The sequence below is a fragment of the Camelus bactrianus genome, chromosome 16, assembly GCF_048773025.1.
Source record: "Camelus bactrianus isolate YW-2024 breed Bactrian camel chromosome 16, ASM4877302v1, whole genome shotgun sequence".
NCBI classification, from domain to species: Eukaryota; Metazoa; Chordata; class Mammalia; order Artiodactyla; family Camelidae; genus Camelus; species Camelus bactrianus.
In genome coordinates, this window is record NC_133554.1 from 57,588,311 (window position 1) to 57,607,245 (window position 18,935).

At 56.7% G+C, this 18,935-nt stretch overlaps 1 protein-coding gene across 7 annotated transcripts in view; it reads right to left on the reverse strand.

Moving 5' to 3' along the window:
* RBFOX3 (RNA binding fox-1 homolog 3) overlaps nt 1-18,935 on the reverse strand; it is a 424,204-nt gene that overhangs the window by 201,401 nt on the left and 203,868 nt on the right. For all 7 annotated transcript variants that reach the window (XM_074343847.1, XM_074343842.1, XM_074343843.1 and 4 more), the window contains one exon: nt 5,478-5,585. Coding sequence is in view for 1 of the 7 variants with exons in the window: in XM_074343841.1 (XP_074199942.1) it covers nt 5,478-5,585 (108 nt within the window). In the remaining 6 variants the exon portion in view is untranslated. The remainder of the gene's footprint in view (nt 1-5,477; nt 5,586-18,935) is intronic.

The window sequence follows — 18,935 nt, forward strand, 5'->3', positions numbered from 1 at the left end:
GCCGCTAAGTTGTTCACTTTAAAGTGGTTAATTTTATGTTAGGTGAATGTCAACTAAATATATTACTTAAAAAATACATATATAATATACACCATATCCATATACATAATTTCAGTACACACCCTGAAACTGAATACAAATATACCAGAAGTATGTCTACCGGTGGTTCATCTGGTACATGGTTGAGAAAAACACACAGACACTGCCCGTGGGCACCTGAGGCCAGGCCTGCGTGGCCTGCAGGGAGCGGTGGACCTGGGCGGCTGCAGCTGGACTTGTCAGGGCAAAGACACCCCTGGGGAGGCCATCACGCCGTTTCAGCGTAGTGACACCGCCACACACCCCTGGCACCGAGCCTGTGGACACTAGCCCGCAGGCTGGGGATTTGGGGTCTTCAAACCTGACTGTATTCAAAGTCCCTAAGCATTTTCTCTTCAGAGGCTTGTCTGTTTCATTAAATAGTAAGTCACGTGGGCCGGGAGCACCGACCTGCCTCAGCTCATCAGCACCCATTTCCCTTTATCTCTGAGACAGAAATGATAGTTGATCCCCAGGAATGGTTGCTGGGAGCCGGCCACCTGATAAATAGCGGTGATTAATAATGAATTAAATTAACACCACCTTTCAGCTGGCAATAGGGCAACAGGGATGGGCTTTCAGACACTGTGTGTATGCACGAGGGTCTGTGTGCATGTGTGTATGAGAGCGTGTCCGTGTGCACGTGAGTGTGTGCGCACGCGTGCGTGTCTGCACGTGCCCCGCTAGTGTGTGTACACGCCCGCACGCACATTCTGTGGACCTGGGAAGGGCATCCATGGAGGAAGGCACAGGGACGTGAAGCCGGATGTGAGTTGGGATTTTACCCGCTGTGGCTGCATTAATATCCTGGAGGAGCCTGTTTCTCAAAGATTTGGGCGGTATATTTGCAGCCTCCTTAAATGTAAGTGACCATCTCCTAATTCCTGTTTGGAGAATCAACCTTCTGCTTTCTCCAAGTGTGGCACAGGGTTTTGGAAATAGGGTCAGTGGCCAACGCCTGTGTTAGTCCTTGGGGAACATCCCTGAGGGGATTGGTTAAGGAAATCACGGTGCTTCTCTGCAGTGAAATAATATTCAGTCATTAAAAACAAGGTGTTTTCTTTCCTTTTCTAGTAAACAATCTTATGGTTACCAGGGAAAGGGGGTGGGAGGGGATAAATTTGGGAGTTTGATATTTGCAGATGTTAGCCACTATACATAAAAATAAGATTTAAAAAAAGTTGCTTTTGCATTGCACAGGGAACTACGCTCAATATCTTATAATAACCTTTAATGGAAAAAAATGTGAAAATGGGTCTATGTGTGTACATGCATGACTAGGACACTGAGCTGTACACCGGAAATGGACACACTGTAATTGACTGTACTTCAATTAAAAAAAAAAAAACCGAGGTGGCCAGCATCCTAGAATATGTCCCTGATAATACGGTCAAGCAACAACAACCAAAACAAAAACCCCAGGTTACAGAACAATGAGCGTCGCGTGAAATAAATCTGCAAACTTTTATGAGCAGAAAACTGCCTGGAAGATGACAAAACACTGAGACGTGAAGGGCGGTTATTTCTAACAGTCGGATTGTGGGTGTGTGTGGTTCTTCCTTCATTTTTCTCGTCTGTGTTTTCTACAACAAACATCTATTGCTTATGTAACAATGGAAAGGTTGAAATAGCCTGTTTTCATCTGCAAAGAAAAAAAAAAAGATTGCACTGAAGGTCTTCAGACCCTCCCAGCCCCAGGGGAGGAAGGGCAGAGGGTTTTCAGAAGCAAAGACGAGGGAGACCACGAAAGGGCTGGCACTCTCGGCTCCGACGGTGAATCCGTGAGGGGTTCTCGGGGTGGTATGTGCTCACGCCCACGGGTCTGTGGCAGAACCAACTCCTTCACTCTTACTTGGTCCCTGCCTCACACTGCTTCCCTGGAGGGTCACACACTCATTCCTCAGTCGCTGGACGGCCTGTCTTAGGGGCCAGGTGCCCTCCCAGCACGGGCCTGCTCTCATCCGGCGCTGGCTCAGCAGGGCCCGGGTGTGGGGGAGCCCAGGGCCCAGGCAGGGCAGGAGGCGCTGTGCAGGCACCCTGCCCTCCCCAGGGTGGCTCAGTTCCTGGAGACGAGGCAGACCAGGCACGCTCATCCCCAGAGCACATGCGCCCGGTGACATCAACTCATGCCTCCTCCGCCCCGCCCCGCCCGGTGGGCCAGCGGACAGGATGCTGGTCACTGGAAGTACGGCGATGCCACCCCTCAGAGGTCCTTCGTGACTCAGGGGCGCCGCCGCCACACCTGGCTGAGGGTCTGGGGACAAGTCCTGGGCCTTTCAGAGCCCAGGCTCCTTCTTGGTCAAAGAAGGAGGGAGCTGGACAGAAGATCCCTGGGTCCTCCCGGCTCAGACGTTCGGTGACAGTCTATGGGTGCCAAGGGGTGACGCAGCGCCACACTCTGCTTTGACAGCAGCTGGACCACAGCAATATCCTCTACCTGCTCCCCTCATATTTCAGGACTGGGAAGAGTTTTCTGAGAAGGAAAATCCTTGAGAGCTTGGAGTGTCTGTCTCTCTCTTGCACACACACACGCGCGCACACACCAAGCCACAGCTCAACCCCACGAAAGGCCGTCAGTGTTGACTCTAAGCCAAGGACACAGCAGACTCCGGCGACAGCTCCCGAGCCCCGGGGCTCCTACTCCGGGGTCCCCACTCTCTGTCCTGCACAAACTCCTGCCCGCCCAGGCCAGTCTGGGGCCGTCACTCCCACAGCCAGCCAGACAGACACATGCTCCTCCCAAGTTCACGGACAAACCACATCGGCATGGCACGCACGGAGCAAGGGATCAGAAGACCCAGCAGATGTGAGTCCCAGTTCCAGCCCCTCACTTACCAGCCCCCAGGGCCCTCATCTGCAGTTGGGGTGGTGATGGGTCCGACGGGGCTGGGTGAGGTTCAGCCGCGGCAACCACAGAGTCACAAGACTTCTCAGCTCGAGGCTCTGAGCTGGCCCCTCAGGAGAGGTGAAGTGTCCTCTCCCACCAGGCGCCTTTACACTCGTGGCCCAGCCCCAGCTGCCCTCTGCCTGAGCACTGCGGGTCCCAGAGCGCAGGGCGGCGGCGAGGAGGCCCGACCCACCTCTGCGGTGATGTCTACCACGGGGTAAAATGCCCGTGGACCGTCAGTCTGATCCTGTCTCTGATTTATTATTCTTTATCTTTTCTGCACACACCCAACCTGCCCCTAAACAGAAACAACGAGGAAACCCTAAAAACGTCAGCAAAACGACCAGAAAAGCCAAAAAAGATGCAGAGCTGTTCCAACAGGGATGCCTCTGGTTACAGAAAGACACGCTTTCCGGGCGCCTCTGTCTCCTAAGGAAGGCTCCTGCCCTCGTCTGCCCGCCCACCTGCACAGAGCGTAACTGAAACGGGCTGGGAGGCCGCCTCTCCAGCAGGCCCCTGGTCTGCCCAGGGAGGGAGCGTGTGGAAAAGGTGCCCATCAGCTCTTTCTGCCTCTTCCCGGCCCGTCTTCCTCCCACTCAGCCTGTGTGGGTCGGGCTGGCAGCAGGGCGGGCGGCCCAGCTCGGAGCTGGACACACTCCTGAAAGGGCAGGAGGCCTCCGCTGGGCCGTTTTTCAGACTTTAATTCCACTGTGCGAAACTTCAGAAGGCTTTCCACGTGCTCAGCCGAAATTCCCTCTCTGCCCCGGCGAACACCGCCTCCAAGAAGGACAGACGGCCGGATGCTCATCGGGAGGCCCGCTGTGGACGCCAGGGTCCGGCGGGCAGTCCCATTGCACAGAAGCAGTAACACCCACAGTCCGGCTTCATTACCAACCACTGAAACCCAGAAGGATTTGAACGACAGGAACCAAAGCTCCGTGGAGAACTTTCTGATTCTGGGCCTGCAGGCAGCCCTCCGTGGCCACATACCCAGCTGTGGGCCCCGACTCTGCCACACAGGGGCTGGTGGCAGTGACCTCCCTGTGCCCTGCTCCCCACCAAAGGAGGACAGATTCTAGGAGTGTCCCCCACGGCACCAGAAGAGAATAAATAAGACAGGGCTGAACCGTCCCCAGCCCCAGGCCCCCCCAGTAGTGTGAGCACCTCTGTGCAGAACGCCGGCTGCCAGCACACACCTGACGCTCTTGAAATTCAACTGTGAGCAGACCCTGGGCATGCCCGTCTTCCCTGTGCCCTCCCTGCTCTGTTCCCCGGGCGTCCACTCTCTCTGTCCAGGTGTTTCTAACTCAGGCTGAACTATTCTGCCATGGACCCCAGGAGTGGGGGACAAGGGCAGGAGGGAGGGGTCTTGCCCAGTGACCAGCCCAAGGCCCTCTTCCTCTTTCTCTTCCAAGCACAGAGGAGTAGACACGGACGGTCAGGAGCAAAATGATGGGGAAAGGATGCAGGCAGGAGGGGAGGTGGGAAAGCCAAGGATGCCCTCCCTCTCGCCCTCCACCCAGATGCACGAAGGCCACGTCTGAGCCACCTCCTCTGCCCGACCTGGACGGCGGCCTTTCCCACCAGCGCCTCCTCCATCCAAGCTCCCTGGAAACCTGGGAGCGTTTCTCCACGCTGGTCCTCAGACTGGCCAGCAGGGCCCTGGGCCTCTGGCTGGGGAAAGGGGAGAGGCTGGGGTGAAGGGAACCGCACGCCCCGTCCGGGTTCCCCAGCCGTCGATCTCGGAGAGTCTGGGAGACAGTTTGGCCCTAGGCCCTCTGAGAGAGTTTTCTTTTATATTTATTAACCCACTTTCCCTCTTGGCCTTCAGAGCAGTGAGGACAGCTCAGCCAAGGCTATTAATAGGCCGAAGCCGCCCCCGGGGAGGACAGTGAGCGCAGACCTGCAGCACAGGCGCCAAGCATGACGAAGGGCTCCGAGTTGCCTAAATTCAGGCTGCAGCCGCGTCGCGTGCTGAGCGCGGCCCACCCGGTGCCGCCCAGCCCGCTGCCCGGGCCGAGCCTTCCACCCGCCCCAGAGCCAGGCCTGAAGGGAAGGGACCTGCTGCCACCTGCCCGTCCGCCCGAGGTCAGGAAGTGGGGGAGGGTCTACAGAACGACCTGCAGTATAAATGACTCCTGTAAACAGAGTTTAATAAAAAGGCAGTGAGGGGATTTATGGGCAACCTAAGGATAATTAAAATTATTTATCTACTTACCTCCCTTGCTGGCTGATCAGTCTATTAATTATCTATTATATACTTGCTGATCTGCATTTTAGTGGAGGCACAGGGTGAGGGCAGGTGAAAAACACAGAGGGGTCTGGGAACCAGGCGGCGGGGGTGGGGGTGGACCCTCCTCTCTACCGGCCACTACTTCCCTGCTGACATCCCTCCAGGTCGCACTGCCGCCCGTGGATGTGCCCCTCGCCCACAGCCCCCCAGGCCTCTGAGAGGCCCCCGATCTGAGAACCAGGTTGAGCGGAGCAGAGTCGGACAGGAAGGGGCACGCACCTGTTTGCAGACGGGCAGCTCCTGGGACAGGGTCCCAGCCACAGGGGCCTGCAGACCAGCTCGAGGGAGACGTGGACAGAATCCTCCCTGGGCAGTTCTGACTTTGCGCTGCATGTAAAAAAGAGAAAACACGAGAACAAAACCACTTTCAATCTCTGAATATCTGGAGTGCCTCAGACACACGCTCTCCCGCACTCTTGATTAAAAATATCACAGGACAGAGTGTCATGGGAACGGCATCCTTTGAACGCTGCAACGAGAAACATTAGGGGGGTTATAACGAGGCGTCCCTGCTCACCGCCTCATGGCAGCGGACACTCCCTGCTCTGCCCCTCCCCTGCGGTGAGCCCCAGGACACCAGAATGGTCCCTGGGGCCCGAGGGGATGGGGCCAGCATGCCAGGGGGTCCAGCTGGCAATGGCCAGATGGGTAGTGGGATGGCCTGTGTCACTTGTTCCTAACATGGGCCCAAACTCTTCACTCAATCACAGAGCCAGGCTGGGGCTACAGCTTCACCCCCCTCACCAGTCGGGGTCACCGGACTAGATTCCAGGGGTGCGGGGCTGACCCTGCAGTTTATCTAAACACTTAACCTCTCTCACCATCACCAGAACCAGCTGTGGGAGTCAACACCTTGAACAAATGTCTTTTGTATCTGTCTGTCTGTCTGTCTGTCTATAGCCACACGATTTATCTCCACGTAGCCGTAGCTACGTACGTACACGTACACATACATAGGGAGACAGACACAGAGATGGTGTGTAAGTGGACAGATCACACTGATTCTGTTTGTCTGGAGAACCCCATCTGATTCAAGGCCTCCAGGGTCTCTCCAGCTTGCACGCTAAGAGACTGACCCTGTCCGTGAACAAACCCAGAAATGCCACCACCCCAGCCCCAGGCTCTGCCCAACACGCAGCTCCCCCTCCCAGGGAAGGAGCTGTGCGCCTGCAATGGCGTCGAAGCAGGTGGGAGAAAGAAGAAGTGAGGGGCTGGCCATCTGCTTGGCAACAAGCCCGGAGCCACCGGGCCCTCTGGAGTCTCTGAAGTGACGCCCAGCTCCCTTCGGCTGGGGCCTCACCATCTAACCAGGCTCCCCGCATTTGCAGGACAGTCCTCTCCACCCCTCCCCTGTGCGCCTGCCCACTGCCCCTCTCCTCCCGTGCCTGACGATGGCTTCTCAATTCTGATGATGCACCAATAACTGCAAAGCCAAACGCCGCAGTTAGCAGCGCCGCTGTACTGTAGCTAATCGTTTGTGGAATCGATTCGCAGAGTTGCGTGTGTGCAGCGAGGTGGGGCCGCGCCCCCGAGGCTGCTGCAGCCCCAGGAGTTAGTTCCAAGAGACAAAGAAGGGGGACAGGAAAGGAAGGGAAGAAGGCGACGAGGAGAAGAGCAGATTTTCAAAACGAAGGGAACTGGAGATTCCCGACTGTGACACAGAGAACAAGGGGGCGCAAGCTGCATCCCGACTCAGGGAGGGGCGGGGACATGGAGGGTGACGGGACCCTTCCTGGGTCCCCGTCCCCACAGCCCACAAGGCTCAGACCTGCAAACCCTCCAGCTCCTCCAGGCCTATGAACACCCCGGGGCCTCTGGGGCTCAAGTACTTAAGATTTCATTGGTTTAATAAATTGTGCTGCCCGAACACAGACGAGGATGGGGTCCGGTGGGGGGTGCTCTGCCGCGGCTCCAGCTCCCCCACCCCCGGGCCGGGGGAGCGGGCAGAGGGAAGGACAGGGGCTCAGGCAGGGCGGTGCCTCTGATCATAAAGACTCTGGGGAATGTCTTCTGCTGTAACACATTAACCCTTTCAGAGACCCTAGAGGGAAACTGAGGCACGGAACCTTGAAGAGCCCCCCCAGCCCCCGAAGGGTGTACAGCCTGCACACTGGCACATCTCAGCCCGGGCCCAGGGAACCTGGCTGGAGAACCTGGCTTGTGACCGCCACGCCGGTCTCACTGTTGCCACGGCCACCACTGGGTGACTCCGTTTCCCCCTCAGTGAAGCTGAGACAGGAGGGAAGGGGCGGGGCACAGCCGTTAAGAGAATGACACAGGGATCAGCGCCAGGATGGCGGCAGGCTCAACTCCCAGCAGACCTTGTAGCCCCTGATGGCAGGAGCTTCGACCTCCATCATTTCTATTTTTTCCCTAAAAACAGTGCAATGTGACTAAATGTTAACCATTGTTAATTGCAGGTGGAGAAACATAGATATTTATTATCATTTGCCTTAATTATAGAAGTTCTCCAAAAAGTTTTTTGAGACAAGCATGGTTAGATTGTAAGCCCCTTGAGGGAGTGAGAGACCCCGATGACACGTGTGTGATCACTCAGCAGCAGGCGAGGTGTTTTCGAGCCTCAGTGACTCAGTAGAACCCCATTGGCCAGTGGCCAGGATGGCTTTATAGATGAATGACGGTGTATATGGTGTTAACTCTGGAAGGAAGAGTCAGGTCTGCCCTTTCCAAGCTCCCTCCATTTAAAGGACAACAAACTAGTCTAGAATTGTTGCTTCACCTGCCCGCTGAGGTTTTCCTTAGACACAACCAGCCTGAGCAAACAGGAAGCAGAAACAGCTACATTCCAAACAAGGTCCTGGCCGTGGGGACGGAAGCACATCCTCGAACATTCTGGAGTCCAGAGCATCTGTGTTTCCAAGAACTCAGGGGCTCTCATGCTCCTCTGCCTGAAGACCGCAAGGGGCGGGCGCAGGGCCCTGGGGAGCAGAGCCTCCCACGCCGAGAAGGGCGCCGTGAGGCCCCGGCAGCCCAGAGGCTTCCCCTGCTCCCCACAAGCAAACACCTTCAAGCCGACGAGGAACCAGAACTACCCCAGAGGGGACTTCAGGGCGGCTGCTCCGCTCTGAGGCCGACTCCTAGGAGCTTTCTGGCAGGTCTGCCAGAGAGAGGTGGAGACAGGGTGCCCCACAGCCAGAAACCCATTCAAGATGATGTCCCCCAAGAGCTGCCATCTGTCGTCCACCGGGCTGCACACGCACGCTTGCCCATGTCCTCCAGGGCCGGTGCGTCTCCTCGGCCGTGCCACGCGGGCAGATGTGCCCCGGCTCTGGCTGATCTTATACGGCTCCACTCTTCAGTATTACAAGCTAATCAAAGCTGCATGATCAAATTCCAGGTCATTACTCAAGGAAAAGGACCCCTCCGTGGTCGCCAGCCGCAGTTTCAAACCAATTAAAATAAGCCTGGCATTTCTGCGGGCCGCTGCCGTGCCCACCAGCCCTGAGGTCTCAGAGGGCCCACGCTTGCAATGAGCAGGACGCACGAAATGTTAATGGAGACGCTGAAATGCCACGCCGGGGGGATTCTCGTAAATAAGGCCATGCGAAGAGGCAGGGGGAGAGTCTCCTGAGCTAACCCTGGAGGGAACTTCAATAAAAACGGGATTGGATTGGAAACAATTCACTCTGCAAGGGATGGGTCTGCAGGCAGGGCTGGAGGGGGCCTCGGGGGAGGAAAGCGATTTTATTTCCTGTTAGTTCCCCTTTGCAGGTGTACAAGCTCCCTGCTGCTGGCACCAGAATCTGCCAGGGCGGCAGTGCCCACTGAGCAGGCGGGAGGACCGGGCTGTAATTTGCTGGGGGCGGTTTAGCGAACAGGAGGGTGGGGGGCTGGAACAGAGCTGCGGAGGCGGTGGGGGGTCTTGGGGCTGAGGAGGCAGCAGGATGTCAAGGAGGACTCGGCAGTGTCGGGGCTCACAGCCGTCTGGCAGCCGCTCTGAGCTCTGCTGGGTCCTGCTTCAGGAAGGTCAAATGTCATCCGTGAAACAAATGGGTAAGGTTCCAGAGAACACAGCCCAGCACCCAGATCAGCAAGTAGGTGGGGCCTGGCCAGCGGCCCAAGCTGGGCTGTGTAGCTTGGTGTCAGCGCGGGGTCAGCCCGAGGGGGTGCCACCCCACTGGGCGGGGCTGGGGCTGCTGCCTTTGCTCCCCGCCAGGACTGTCTGGGGCTCACAGTTCTGCCCAGTGCAACTGAAGGACCCCCAGAAATGAGAAAAGGAGAAGTCACCAGGCCAAGCAAGAGACTCAAGGAGTCTGGGCTGGGTGAGCTGGCCCAGCAAGCCTGGGCCCTTCCCCGCGCAGCGCCTCCCCCCAAGGCCGCCATGCTTCCCCCATCTGCTTCTGTCAATCAAACTCTACAAACAAAACAACAAACCTTGTTCCAGTGAGGGTTGCCAGATTTCTCAAATTGAATTAGTGGATGATTAGTTAAAATTGAGATTTCAGATAAACAACGAATAATGTTTTGCATTTTGTTTTTTAGTATAAGGATGTATCACACAATATCTGGGACATACTTATACTAACAAGTATTCATTGTTTACCTGAAATTAGAATTTAACCAGGTGCCCTCTATTTTTACCTGGCAACCCCAGCTTCCAGCTGTCTGACTGCCCAGCCTAAACACACACACACACACACACACACACACACACACACACACACACACACTCACATGCACAAACACACATCCTTCAAAGAAAGAGAGAAAGAAAAAGAAAGGGGGGGAGGGAGGGAGGAAGGAAGAAAGGAAGGAAGGAAGGAAGGAAGGAAGGAAGGAAGGAAGGAAGGAAGGAAGGAACAAGCTAACACTTCACAAGGACCAGCCGCCTGCCTGGTTCTTCCCCCCTGCTCTCTCCTGGAGCCTCCTCCCATCACCCCCACAGCCCCATCATTCAGACACAGAGGCTGGGGCTCTGGGACTGTCACTTGCCCAAGGCCGCACGGTCAGCACGCAGCCTGGCTGAAACTGCAGACCCAGGTCATTCGCATTCCAAAGTCTGCACTCTTTCCACCAAACCAGACCCAATGCATCAAATTTTAGATGTTTATTTCCAAACAAAACGTCCATAAGGAAGTTGCTATTGATTCTGCAGTCAAGCCAATGGACAGCGTCTGAAGCCTTGGCTCAGACCCACACCAAGCTCTGAACAAAGATGCTGTGACAGACGAGGGAGGCCCGTGGTCAGGGTGCTCACCCGGGCTGGAGGTGTGGGTGAGCACAACTGGCTTCCATCCTGAGGGTGGTGGCTTGGGTCCACTGGAGTGCTCTGGTGGCACTCAAGTCCCAAGGACGTACAGAAAGGGACATTGGTGCATGTGGCAGGGCATTCCAGAATAGAGGATTTCTGCCCTGGACACCAGGGAGTGGACAAAACGTGGGCCCTCCTGGGTTGAAAAGGTAGACCTGAGACTGTCTGCAAATGGGCAAGGTGTCCCTGAACCCTCGACTTCCCCTTATCAACTGGTTGCTTCCCAGGCCACTGGTAGCTGGTTTAGAACCTTGCTATGTGGTTAGAACCACAGTCTTCAAAACCAACCAACAAACAAAAGAATCTCAGTCTCTGATGGGGCTGAGGTGAGTCACAGGGCGGCATGACCCACCGGGACCATCCTCCAGGCAGGGGAAGAGGTTGGATCTGGTTGACGACCAGCAAGACAGCGCACGGCACGCTGACTCCCGTGTCTTAATCAGCTGGTTTCATGATGATTCTTCTGGGAATGGAAGTTAAGCTTTATCATGCTTTACCACTTTGTCGCATCTAGAAATGTCTTTTCATCCTCGCCTCTTAGAAAAACAATCGTCTCATGGGTTGGAAACACCTCCAGCACAACAGGGTTGGTCAGACCCTCCTGTGAACTGCTGGCCTGCTGCTGGCAAAGTTCAGGAGTAGAAGGAAGCGCCTGCCCGAGAGCTGTCCGCCGGCCCCGGCGAGGACGAAGCCCCGACGTGAGTGAAACACAAGCGCTCGGGGCCCGAAGATCTGGATGGTCCGGGTGTTACCTGCTCACCCAGGGGCCAAGGAGAAACCCAGCATGGGGCTGAGGAGGCCACAGGGAAGAAAAGGAGGCCATCGTGGACTGTCCAAAGCTCCAACCCAGAGGACAACACCAACCACGTGTTAAAATCCAGAAAACAAAACCGCACGGGCAGACGAGCCAGGGAGCTCGGCTCCATGAGTACGGCCGGCGCCCCCTGCTTTTGTTCCCACACTCAGCCCCTCCACACCGACCACCTTCCTCTCTCAGTAGCACAGCCAAGAGGCCGTCAGAGGACTAACATCGGGACGTTTGCTCTATTTGCCTGGTGGGGATTTGTTGGAACATTCTGTGCCAAGAGTTGAATTTTGAGATTTCCCATGTAAGGAGGGAAGGCTCTGGTGGGTGGGGGAGGAAGTTGCTGCTGGATTGTTGGCTCCTGCGGAGACAGCCCCCCGTGAGGAGCTAGTTTAATTACAGGCAGGTTGTTGTTTTGCTTTTTTTTTTTTTAATGTGACCTACTTCCCAGATGGTTTCCCTGCTTCTTTTCTGCCACAAAAGTGACAGACTGGAGCAAGGAAGGAGGAGCCTGTGACCCCTGTGTCACCCCAAAAAAGGAGGGAACCCGGGAGACGGTGAGCCTCAGCTGCAGGGGAGAGCTGAGGCAGCTAAGAGGCTGGGGGTGGGGGGCAGAAGGAGGAGCAGCAGACGCTCTTCCTGGCCCTTCGCAGGACACACAGCGACCTCCCCGTACAAACCCCCTGGCAGGCCCTGGCGGCGAATCCCCGGGGAGTCTCTGCCGGGTTTCTGGGTTCAGATCAGCTCGCCAGAGGGCCCTGAGTAAATTAACGCCGAGGGCAGCCTGCGCTGGCTGGTGTGTTCTGTGGGGCTGGACCATTTGTGTGGCCTGTGGCTCCCGAGATGTGGGCAGCTTCCCAGAAAGCTGTGGTGGCCTTGCTGCCTGACCACTGCAGATGTGGCCTCTGGGGGGGGGGGTGGCTGGGATTTAGTCCCCTGCAGGTGCCTCTTGGTGCCAACGCTGACTCCAAGCCACAGACAAGGAGGTGCTGCTGGCAGCCCAGTCTGTCACCAGGACCAGTGGCAGAAGCAGGGTCCCATGGACCCCAGATCTTCCTGCTTGAAGAATAGACTTGACAATGCTTGGTCCTTCTCCTGCCTTCAAGTACTGTCCTCGTCATGAGAACTGGTACAATTAAAAAAAAATCATTTTTTAATATGTTTAACTTTAAAAAAAAATTTTTTTTTTTTACAATTAAAAAACTCAAACTTTTTTTTTTTACTTTGGCAGGGAGAGAATGACATTTATTTATTTATATATTTAAAGTATTATTTTTTAAATGAAGGTGCTGGGGATTGAACACAGGACCTCACGCACGCTAAGCACGTGCTCTACCACTGAGCTACAGCCTCCCCTGTGAATTGGTATGATTTTTAAATGCTTCCCTGCAAGGAGCCCTGCCTCCCTTGGCAAACCAATCCCACTGCCAGAAAAAGTCCTTCCTCTAATCCATCCCGAACCCTGCAGGACGCACCTGAGCTCACGCCCCACGTCCCGCCCTCGGGGTTGGACAGCAGCGGCTTGCTGCCCTCCACTGAGCTGTCAGTAGAGCCTTCGACGTAAAAATGCCGCACCTCACAGCTGTGAGCTCTGCCTGCCTGTTCTGTGAGCATCTGCCTTCCCCCTGAAAATCCTGGGGCAGAACTGTTACTGTCTGCAGCAGAACGGCTGAGGGGCCGCCCCACTTCTCCGTGTCACAGCCTGGCTCTCACCATCACTGATAGGTAAGCGGAAAATGGATTCTTCCTGCCCCCGAGGCACCACCTTCTCGGCAAAGCAGCGTCGGGTCCTCGGGGTAAGGGGTGGCACAGCTAGGGGGGGGCCCCCACGGACGCACTCGGGTCCCCAGACAGGAGGCCCCACGGCCCGGCAGCGCCCGCTGCCAGTGTCCACCACTCCCCGATTTGATTCATGGCCTTCGTTTTTCAGATTTAAATGGGCTGAAAAACACAGATGGACTTCAAATTTATTGTGTTCAAATGAGGTGCTGGGGCCCAGGGCACAGATGGACAACTTCTAAAGGCATGTCCCCATCTACAAAGGCCCAGGGACCACCTTCTGTCCTCCCTGTGTGAAACGCGAACGCTGGATGTCAGTGTAAGGACACGGACAAAAAGCCAGGACACTCCTGCCACTGCAGCGGGTCTTAGGGAGGCCACGGCCACTGAGCCAAAGCTCGGACCCCGCCCCGACACCCCCACTCAGCCGAGCCACGACACGAGGCACTTCAAGGCCTAATGCAGAAACTTCCACGTCTAATTTTCCCGTGAAGAGCAGGTGGCAGCATTTGCATCAGAGTGTGCTGTGTGTGGGCTCGCGGAGAAGTCAGAGGGGGTAGAGGCGGGAAGAACAGTGTTCCTGAGTGTTTATCAGGCACAGAAAACCCACAAGGCGAAGACTAGCAGATGCCAGAGACTTCAGGAATCTACCTTCTAATTCAGGGGCTGAAACTCACCTTCATGACTTGTTCTCAACTTTGCAAACATGTCTGTGATTATTAAAAACTGCAGAAGGTGACGCAGAAGAATGTTGGTGTAAGGAAAGAAGAGGTGGGTGCAGGTAGAGAGATAGGAGGGGGATACGCTGGCGGGGGGGGGATCCCAGCTGGGCTTCAGAAGGAGCGATACACACAGGGGGCAGGAGAAGAGAGGGCCCCCCAACCAAGAACGGGCGAGGAAGAGGGAGAGCGGTTCTGCAGAGCTGCCGGCCGTGGAGCTGAGGCAGGGAGGTTACAGTCTTACCGAGACTGTTAACGCTGAAGGGCTGGGGGAACGTGCCAAGCCATTAAATGAGATGGCAGAGGCAGCGTGCCCAGGCACAGTTCCCAGCACAGAGCCTGGCACCCAGCAAGCTCTTAATAAAAGTTAGTTCACGTTCCCACGTGGAGCATAACCGACTGGGGGTGGCGGATGGCAGCGCTGAGGACCTGGCTCCTAAGTGAAATTTGTTTTCCTGATGAAATGATGAATGATGAAACACGTGTCACACAGCGTCCAAAGGCAACGGCAGGTGAGCATGATGCCCAGGGGTTGGGATGAAAAGGAGACGTGCCCCGGTGTCCAGCCACTGAGACGGGCGTCCTAAGTAGGGTCCAGCGGTCTGCAAACCCCTGACTGCACCCGTGCACACACATGCATGCTCCGGACACAGAACACCCAGGGCTGCCTTTGAGTCCTCGGAGGGGGTCTGGGATGCTTTGTGAGTTAACCGGCAGCGTTGTGTTTCCAAAGTCCTTTGCCTAGAAGCCCTCTTCCCAGCTCTAGCGCCGACTGTATACACAGCCCAATAGCAAAGCTTTCAGGGATCATATGGGATTGGCTGCCACTGGGTGTGAACGGCTGGCCCCACACTCAAACTTGTCACAGTCAATAGTTTGAAAGTAAGAAACATGGTGGGGAGGGGAGGAAGTGATTGCTGGGAACCAGGCAAGCCTGGGTTCCATCTCCTGCCCTGCCTTCCCTGGATGTGGACCTTGGGCGAAGCTCTCAGGCTCCCTCAGTCTCAGTGCTGTAGGTGCCCCGTGGGGATTACCATCATTCTGATCCCATTGTCACTGGGGCTGGCAAAAATGTGTGTGACAGACACACAGCACCAGTGTGTGACAGTGGAAGGTCTGCTGTTGTGCTCCAGGATCTTAAGATCTTGGTAAGAGAACTGCTGGACCGGGACTTCTCCAGAGTCTCCTTGGGCCGGGGGGGGGGGTCGATCCCAGGAGCCAGCATGTCTCTTAGCACTTGTGTTAAGTCGTTGCTGCCGCACAGATGAGGGACGGCTCTTCCGCCATCATCACAGACCCCAGGGCAGGTTTCCCCACGATGCAGACACGAGGGCTGGTTGCTAGGCATCAACTGCATCTCAAGTTGAGGTTTTAAGTCCCTTTCCTGGTCCAGCACGTGGGGTGATGGTGAAAGCAGTGCATTTTGCAGCCAAGAGAAGGACCTGTCATGGCAGCTGCGAGGCCACCAACGGACACTGGCATGCTGTGGCTGCACCTGCCCGCCCACCTGGCCCCTTTCTCTGAGCCCCCCTGTCCTGAGGAGTTCACACCGCGTCGCCTTCCGGTGCTTGACGCTGGCAGAGGAGGCAGTGCCCCTACTCAGCGCTCTTCCACCCCGGCCAGAGAGGACCGCTCGCTGAGAGCTGGCGAGAGAGGCGCGTTCTGCCCGTGGCCGGTGGTGCGTGGAGCGATGCCCCAACGTGAGCCCAAGCCAGGCTTCATTAGTGCACAGATGCAAACGGCGAAGGGAGGCCAACCGTTAGGACAGGCAGTTTACTGGCGAGCTGGTGAGGCAGGACGAGGCGCAGGATCTTGCATGTCGAGGCTATTTGCAAATCTTCAGGTGCCCATTTTTAGGAGGAGCTGAATCACTCAAGTGCCTCAGTGGGAGGTGGGGGGAGAGGAAGCCCACTTCGGGCTGAGCCCCTCACGGGGCGGGGAGGGACGCTGCTTGTTCCGATCACACAGCCGTGCCACTCAAGCCATGGCATCCAACAAGCATGCAGGGCAGGCCTGGGGACTGATGGGTGAGGGGAGCGCTCCCACCACCCTCCCTGGGCCTCTGTGCAGGGGGCTCGGAGAAGCTGGCTTTGGGGGCTCGGGTGCCTGTCACACCCAGGAGGGAGCACAGAGAAGCACTTCCTCTGCGTCCAGAGCAATCCGCCACGGGCTGGCGGCCCTGGGCAGGCTGACGCCGGGTGAAGGAGCAGAGTGATGCTGCCTTGGCTTCCAGGGAACACATTGTGCTCTGGGGGGGTCTGGGGGCCCAAGGAAGCCTCCGAGGGGAGCTCCATTCCCAAGGGCTGGTGAGGAGGCGCCAGGAGCCAGCACCAGGCCCTCCCTTTGGCAACTTCCCCTTCTTGGGAGAAATGTGTGTGGCTCGACCCCCTGCCTCCTGGTGGGCAGGCAGCTGACGCTGGCAAGAGTTTCTGTGGATGAACCTGCTGGTGTCTGGCCTGTGCCCCCAGCGCTGAGCTCTGAAAGCCTCTCCTCACCTGGGGTTCAGAGGATCTGGCTCCTGGGAGGAGGGAGTGGGTTGGGGGCATGGAGGGGGAGAGCAGCCAGCCCTCCTGCTGCTGTGCAGCCATGAGGCACCACCTGGAAGAGCGAGGCTGGCACCTGTGGGAGGCAGACGCTCATCCATCACCCTCGCAGCCCAGCCCCGGCTCCTCTGCCTCTGGGCAGGGAGAGGAGAGTGGGGAGGGCCGGGCTGCTATGAAATGCTGCCCACAGCCAAGGCAAGGTCACGGTCCCAGGGACTGTCCTCTGTCTGTCTGCAGAGAGGACAAACCCCATAGTGAAGGCTCCCAGGCATCAGAGGAGGAAGGTCTGTAGGAAACACAGCCAATGTGTTTAGCACAACAGGCACAACCACTCTTTGTAACCCCTGCCTCAGGCAACGGCAAAGGGACCCCTGCCCGTTCCTCTGTGCCAGCCCAGCACCGGGCAGGAGCCATCAGAAGACCCTGAATAAGAACAGGCCACAGGCGAGCTGCTCTCACCTGAGCCCCCCCTGGGGAGACAGCGTGATGGGCTCATCACTGGGAATTCCACAGGTGGGGCTGGGCAGCCTGTGGGGCTGTGCCTTACTAGGCCCACACGCGGCAGGAATTTTGAGGACACCTTGGCCATATCATCAAAAGACACAGCTTAAACTTGAAAGGACTTATCAATGAGCCCGGTAAGACTTCCGGGAAATTTCACGTTTCCCCGAATGTCAACTACCCAGCCATTTACACTTCCCCCAACCAAACGGCCCCTGGACCTCAGTTCTCGACTCGTCCTTGGGATGGGGCCGGAGAGGGAGCCCCTTAGGTCACTCGAGACCGACCCCTTCCCAGGATGTTACCACCTGCTGTCCCTCTGAAACGAAATGAAATAAAATAAAAAATATATGAAAAGAACAGCTGCAGCAGCGCCTTCTTAGCCTCCCTGCTCTGAGCTCCAACCTCTCGGATATTTATTGTCCGTTCGCTCCTAAATCATTCCTGGCGGCTGGACTGCTCACACTCCATCACGGGGAGAGGCTGTGCGGAGCCGCAGTTCCGTTTAGCTTGCAGAAAACGGAGCCTCCTAGGAAAAACCCGCCCGGGAGCTGTCCGGTGCTGAACTCCGGCGTGATGGACGATTATGGACCATCTGCACTTTCAGAGGGGGATAGATTTATGAGCAGGAGAGAAAGCTAGAAGAGTGTCCATTACTATAACTCACTGCCCTCTTCAGAGATATTCTAATCAGGCATCCTTTCCTCCTGCGGAAAAGCCCAGGTTAAGAACTGGCAAGAGGCGAGACCAATTACATTTTTCTGGGGTGGTTTCTTCCCAGAGCAAGGAAGTCAAAGGTGCTGGGGACAAGGGCATCAGGAGGCCGGAGCGGGGGCCACTGGTGGAGGGACGTTTGCCTGGCAAAGCAGCTTCCCCCTCGCCGTTCCCAGTGCTCCCCGTTTCACCTCAGCTCCAGATTTCCTGCAACTGGTGTTGAGAGGATGGAGGAAGCCAGCACGTCTCTCCCTTCTCAGCCCTGCTCTGACCTAGCTGAGATTTACTGGCAACCAGGAGCCATGCAGAGGGATGCAGCCTGGCTGGCTGCGCAGTTCAGTATCCCTGTGCACAGGGAGAAGGAAAGGGTGCCTCGGTGGAAGCCCGGGTCAGGTGCTGAGCTGGAAGCCTCCCCATACAGTGATTCACAGTAATCTCACTCCTCTTTTACGGGCGAGAGACCTGCAGCCCACGGAGGTGTGCAACAGGTCAGGGTTCCAGCCCAGGTACATCCGACCCTCTCTAGCTTGCTGCCCGAGGCCCAGAGGGCAACACAGAGATGCACGAGGAACCTCTCCCTGCCGGGGCGGCTGGCCCTCTGCCCCCTCCTCGGCTACCCCTGCAGCAGGGTGGCCCCCGACACTTCTCCAGTGGGCCCCCACTCTCTCACATGGCCCTGCAGTGGGGAAGTGAGCAAGGAACCCCCAGATTCTGACCCCTTGGACCCCAGATCCCAAGAAAAGGCCCCTGCACACAGCATCCCCCCATTTCTACAGCATTTCAGAGTGCATAGAGCATGCTTACACTTATATAATCTGACCACAGCCTACTGTAATAGAAAAACAGGCATTTTAATCCCCATTTTAAAGATGAGGCAGGTAAGGCCCAGGGAGGTGAACTGGCTTTCTCGAGGCCACACAGCTAACCAGCACTCAAGCCAGAGTCAAGCCCTCATCTCCTGGCTCTGTGTCCAGGGCCTGTCTGGCCTCACTCCCTGCCTTCCTGGGAGGCCGCTCTTGAGAATTTCCCTCCACGGGGACCTGCCCTCTGCCAGGCTCTCCCTCTGTAATTCCTCATCTCTCGCTGATCCCACACGCTTTGGGGAAGGTTAAGACACCCAGCTCACTGGCAGAGCCCTGGAGAACTCCCCCGGGGTTCAGGCTCTGAGACGCTAATCAAAGGCCCTGCCTGCGTATCAGGAAGTGTCCCTCCTCCTGCCTGGACCCGGCCGCTCTGCAGGGGGTCAGGTCAGGGGCCCGTGCGAAGATGCCCAGTCAGCAGTACGACCGGCTGCCGAGTGCTCCGGAGTCAGGTCTTAACTGGGACACACTCAGGCTGCAGCTG